We start from the raw sequence: 5,645 nt of genomic DNA, 5'->3' as shown, positions 1-5,645 counted from the left end.
TTTTTTTTTTTTTTTTTTTGAGACGGAGTCTTGCTCTGTAGCCCGGGCTGGAGTGCAGTGGCCGGATCTCAGCTCACTGCAAGCTCCGCCTCCCGGGTTTACGCCATTCTCCTGCCTCAGCCTCCCAAGTAACTGGGACTACAGGCGCCCGCCATCTCGCCCGGCTAGTTTTTTGTATTTTTTAGTAGAGACGGGGTTTCACCGTGTTCGCCAGGATGGTCTCGATCTTCTGACCTCGTGATCCACCCGTCTCGGCCTCCCAAAGTGCTGGGATTACAGGCTTGAGCCACCGCGCCCGGCCATTTTTTGTATTTTTGTATTTTTTTTTTTTTGAGACAGAGTCTTGCTCTGTCGCCCAGGCTGGAGTGCAGTGGCCTGATCTCGGCTCACTGCAAGCTCTGCCTCCTAGGTTCACACCATTCTCCTGCCTCAGCCTGCCAAGTAGCTGGGACTACAGGCGCCTGCCACTGTGCCCGGCTAATTTTTTGTATTTTTTTAGTAGAGACGGGGTTTCATCGGTGTTAGCCAGGATGGTCTCGATCTCCTGACCTCGTGATCCGTCCACCTCGGCCTCCCAAAGTGTTGGGATTACAGGTGTGAGCCACTGAGCCCAGCCTTCTGTTTTTTTTGAGACAGAGTTTCACCCTGTTGCCCAGGCTAGAGTGTCGTAGTGCAATCTTGGTTCACTGCAACCTCTGCCTCCCAGGTTCAAGCGATTCTCCTACCTCAGCCTCCTGAGTACCTGGGACTACAGGTGCCCACCACGCCCAGCTAATTTTCGTATTTTTAGTAGAGACTAAGTTTCACCATGTTGGCCAGGCTGGTCTCGGAACTCCTGGCCTCAAGTGATCTGCCGCCTAAGCCTCCCAAAGTGCTGGGATTACAGGTGTGAGTCCTTAAGCCCGGCCATTATTATTCCTTTTTTACAGATGAGAAAATCAAGTCTTGGTGACATAAAACCAGGGGCCCAAGGCTACCAGGGAACCAGCCCTGTACCACTCTAGCATCCATGTTCTGAATCACAGTATAGTGAGGTTCCCAAGAAATTCCGTGTTTGCATCTTTGGGGTGCGCTTCCAGGCACTTGAAGTTCCGGCTCACTGTCTGTGCCGTAGTGGACAAGTTTGAGAAGCCCCCAGGAGGTCTGTAACCCTGTGGCGGTAGGAGGTTTCTGAATCCACCTCCCGCTTTGCCAGGCCCAGCTCTGATCCTGGGATGCTATCTCAGTCCTCTGATGTCCGCTTTCCACAGGGCAGCACAGACTATTTCTTGAGCAGTGGTGACAAGATTCGATTCTTCTTTGAGAAAGGCGTTTTTGACGAGAAAGGTTTGGAGCTGGGGCCCTAGAGCTGGGCAGGAGCCGTGGTGAGGGTAGGCTGGACTCGGGGATCTGCTGCCAGGGATGGAAGAGTGCTGAGGCCAGCTGCCCATGGAAGGCTAGACACCAGTTCTCTGCCTTTATCTGTTCTTTGTGCCACAGGAAATTTCCTGGTCCCTCCGGAGAAATCCGTCAACAAAATTGGCCACGGTGAGCAGGGGCTTGGGGGTGCAGGAAAGAAGATGGGGGAACTGGCTGGGAGTGGTGGCTCACACTTGTAATCCTAACACATACTTTGAGAAGTTAAGGCGGGTGGATCACTTGAGGTCAGGCGTTCAAGACCAGCCTGGCCAACATAGAAAAAATTAGGTGACTGTAGTGGCGCACACCTGTAGTCCCAGCTACTCAGGAGGCTGAGGCAGGAGAATCGCTTGAACCGGGGAGGCGGATGTTGCAGTGAGCCAAGATCGTGCCATTGCACTCCAGCTTGACTGGGTGACAGAGACAGTGAGACCCTGTTCAAAAAAAAAAAAAAAAAAAAGAATGGGGAAACTGAAGCCTGAAGAATTTAGGAGCCTTAATGAAAGCCCATAGTGGGCCGGGCGCGGTGGCTCAAGCCTGTAATCCCAGCACTTTGGGAGGCCGAGGCGGGCGGATCACGAGGTCAGGAGATCGAGACCATCCTGGCTAACATGGTGAAACCCCGTCTCTACTAAAAATACAAAAAACTAGCCGGGCGTGGTGGCGGGCGCCTGTAGTCCCAGCTACACAGGAGGCTGAGGCAGGAGAATGGCGTGAACCTCGGAGGCGGAGCTTGCAGTGAGCCGAGATCGCGCCACTGCACTCCAGCCTGGGTGACACAGCGCGAGACTCCGTCTCAAAAAAAAAAAAAAAAAAAAAAAAGAAAGCCCATAGTGGCTGGGCTTGGTGGCTCACGCCTGTAATCCCAGCACTTTGGGAGGCCAAGGTGGGCAGATAATCTGAGGTCGGGAGTTCAAAACCAGCCTGACCAACATGGAGAAACCCCATCTCTACTAAAAATACAAAATTAGCCGAACATGGTGGCACATGCCTCTAATCCCAGCTACTCGGGAGGCTGAGGCAGGAAAATAGCTTGAACCCGGGAGGTGGAGGTTGCAGTGAGCCGGTATCACACCATTGCACTCTAGCCTGGGCAACAAGAGTAAAACTCTGTCTCAAAAAAAAAAAAGGAAAGAAAAAATAAAGCCCATAGTAAGTTAGTGGTCGGGTGAATGGCATTTGTGGCTGCAGGCTCCCCTCTGGTCTTCGGCCCCTCTGCTAATCATGACACTGCTGCCACAGCACTGGGGATAGGGGGTCACCTGATTCCCCCCAACAGATGGGCATGTGCAGGCTCTTCCACTCTCTACTGCCTGGCCTGGGGGAGCTCCTGGGTCCAGTGCTCCCTGGAGCCACCCTAAGGGGCATCTGACCTGCTGACAGGGTCCCTATTCTGACACCCCAATGTCAAGTAAGAAAACCCTCATTTTGTTTCTTTAGGATCATACATTATAATTTGTGTTGTAGAATGCTTATTTATTTTGTAAAATAAAATTGAGATGAGGTCTCGTTATGTTGCCTAGGCTAGTCGAGGCTCAAGTGGTCCTCCTGCCCTGGCCTCTCAAAATGCTGGGATTATAGGCATAAGCTACTGTACTTGGCCTGAAAAGCTTATTGTTAAACCTGAAGTTATATCATGGTAGGCTTGTAGACAAGTTGTGGTAAAATACATGTAAGATTTACCATACCATGATAACCCCTTTAAAGTACGTAACTCGGTCGGGCACGGTGGCTGACGTCTGTAATCCCAGCACTTTGGGAGGCCAAGGCAGGGGGATCGCAAGGTCAGGAGTTTGAGACCAGCCTGGCCAATATAGTGAAACCCCATCTCTACTAAAAATACAATAATTAGCTGGGAATGGTGGCGCACGCCTGTAGTCCCAGCTGCTTAGGAGGCAGAGGCAGGAGAATTGCTTGAATCCAGGAGGTGAGGGTTGCCGTGAGCTGAGATTGTACCGCTGCACTCCAACCTGGATGACAGAGCGAGACTCCATCTCAAAAAAAAAAAAAAAAAGTACGTAGCTCAGTGGCATTAAATGCATTCAATCTTATGTTTATGACAATGAGGGACTATCCCATGCCAGGCCCTGGGCTGTCCCTGCCCATTCATTAGCCCATTGAGTCCCACAGCAGCCCTGCCTCCCAGGTGCTTCTAATCCTCATTTGACAGAAGAGGAAACTGAGGCTCGCAGGAGAGAAATGGTTACCCGAGGTCACACAGAGCAAATGGTGGCACCGAGATTGCTGCACGTGATTGGCGCCAAGGAGCCCTTAGTCATCTGTGAGGGGTTGGACTGAGCTTCCCAGATGGCCAGAAGGTCAAGAATAAGGGCATGGGTGGCATAGGGCCTGGGTGGGGGAAAGGCTCCCGTGGAGCCCATTACTCGGTTGTAAACAGGCAGAAGGGTTAATGCATACAAAATAGGTGAGAATGTCAAAGTGAGCCTGAGTGTGGGTGCCCAGAGCTGGGTGTGGAGGGACACGTGGGCCTGAGATGGCGCTGACAGCCTCCTTCTGTCCCGCAGCTCTGCACGCCCACGACCCTGTCTTCAAGAGCATCACGCACTCCCCCAAGGTGCAGGTGAGCAGAGGTAGGGGTGAGGGCCAGGAGGCTGGGCCATGTGTGGCAGGCTGGCAGCATGACCTTTGCCCCCCTCCAGACTTTGGCCAGAAGTCTGGGCCTCCAGATGCCCGTGGTGGTGCAGAGCATGTACATCTTTAAGGTGAGCTCCTTGTCCTGGCCTCAGTTTACCATCTGTAAAATGGGCAGACTGCTCATACCAAGCCCTTCTGTACAATGGGCCAAAAGTTGCTGGAATTATTATGTTGGTGGGAGAACATGGAAAATCGGTCTCCTCTGGCTAAAGCACCTGGAACTTAGTTGATGCTGTTAAAATTTGGTGGTAGGGGCTGGGCGTGGTGGCTCATGCTTGTAATCCCAGCACTTTGGGAGGCTGAAGTGGGCAGATCACTTGAAGTCAGGAGTTCGAGATTAGCCTGGCCAACATGGAGAAACCCTATCTCTACTAAAAATACAAAAATAAGCCAGGCATGGTGGCACACACCTGTAGTCCCAGCTACTCGGGAGGCCGAGGCAGGAGAATTGCTTGAACCCAGGAGGTGGAGGTTACAGTGAGTGGAGATCATGCCAATGCACTCCAGCCTGGGTGACAGAGCAAGGCTCCATCTCAAAAAAAAAAAAAAAAAAAATTTGGCTGGGCGTGGTGGCTCACGCCTGTGGCCCAGCTCTCAGGGAGGCAGAGGTGGGAGGATAGCTTGAGCCCAGGAGTTCGAGATCTGCCTGGGCAATATAGCGAGACCCCATTCTCCACAAAAAGGAAGAAAAAAAAAAAAGACAAAAAAAAAATTTGGTGGTAGGAGGGAGGGTCATCCCCAGGCCTCCCTCGACCTCCCTCCTCCCTTCTTTGGCAATTGAAATGCTGTGCTCCCAGCTTTCAAGGCTCAGCTCAGTGCCACCACCTTTAAGAAGCCTTCCAGAACACCTGAGAAAAGAAGGACCCGTCTGACTCTGGGGCTGGAAGGCTCAACTGCTGGCCTGTGTCCTAGCCTCTCCCTCCAGTCCTTGCCCCGCTCTGCTTTATGATCTTGTTAGGCATGTGTGTGCTTGCACATGCTAGGAGCTTGTTGGGCAGGGGGGATTTTCTCTTTGCATCCCTCCTGGGGCTGGCACACGGTAGCTGCTCAGTAGCTGGGTGTTGAGGTGGAATCCTGAGAGGAAAATGCCTGTGGCCAGGGCAGCAGCATCCTGCGACTCTCAGAGCAAGCCCAGCTCCTCTCTGCTCTCCTCTGTCCTCACCAGGCTTTTCCTCTCTCTTGCAGCAACCTCATTTTGGCGGTGAAGGTGAGCTGAGAGCTGTGGGCCCCTGAAAAGGCCATGGGTGGGATATCTAAGACCGCGGTGGTTCTCAGATCTTTAGAAGGAGGGAAAGCCTTGCTCCTGTCTGCTGTAGGAGCCTGGGCTGGAGAGGAGGAGCCACCTTCCATTCCTTCCTCTGAAAGCGGATTGGGAGGGAAACCTTGTGTGTTTGGCATAGTGGGTCCTGAACCTGCCACCAACCCCAGCTAGTTAAAAATACACATTTCCTAGGCCAGGCCTGGTGGCTCACGCCTGTAATCCCAGCACTTTGGGAGGCCGAGACGGGCAGATCACAAGGTCAGGAGATTGAGACCATCCTGGCTAACCCGGTGAAACCCCGTCTCTACTAAAAAAAATACAAAAGGCCGGG

The 5,645-nt window shown here is 52.6% G+C and overlaps 1 protein-coding gene across 1 annotated transcript; it reads left to right on the top strand.

Moving 5' to 3' along the window:
* Positions 1–1,250: 1,250 nt before the first annotated feature.
* Positions 1,251–5,286, top strand: LOC112617558 (phytanoyl-CoA dioxygenase domain-containing protein 1-like; the record flags this gene model as incomplete). Its single annotated transcript, XM_025374303.1, has 5 exons — positions 1,251–1,326; positions 1,480–1,527; positions 3,924–3,979; positions 4,059–4,121; positions 5,239–5,286. Coding segments are annotated over 5 exons (291 nt in total), but the record flags the coding sequence as incomplete, so codon positions are not given.
* Between the last annotated feature and the right edge of the window lie 359 nt (positions 5,287–5,645).

Source organism: Theropithecus gelada, unplaced genomic scaffold, assembly GCF_003255815.1.
Source record: "Theropithecus gelada isolate Dixy unplaced genomic scaffold, Tgel_1.0 HiC_scaffold_2458, whole genome shotgun sequence".
NCBI classification, from domain to species: Eukaryota; Metazoa; Chordata; class Mammalia; order Primates; family Cercopithecidae; genus Theropithecus; species Theropithecus gelada.
This window is presented reverse-complemented; position numbering and strand designations above follow the sequence as displayed.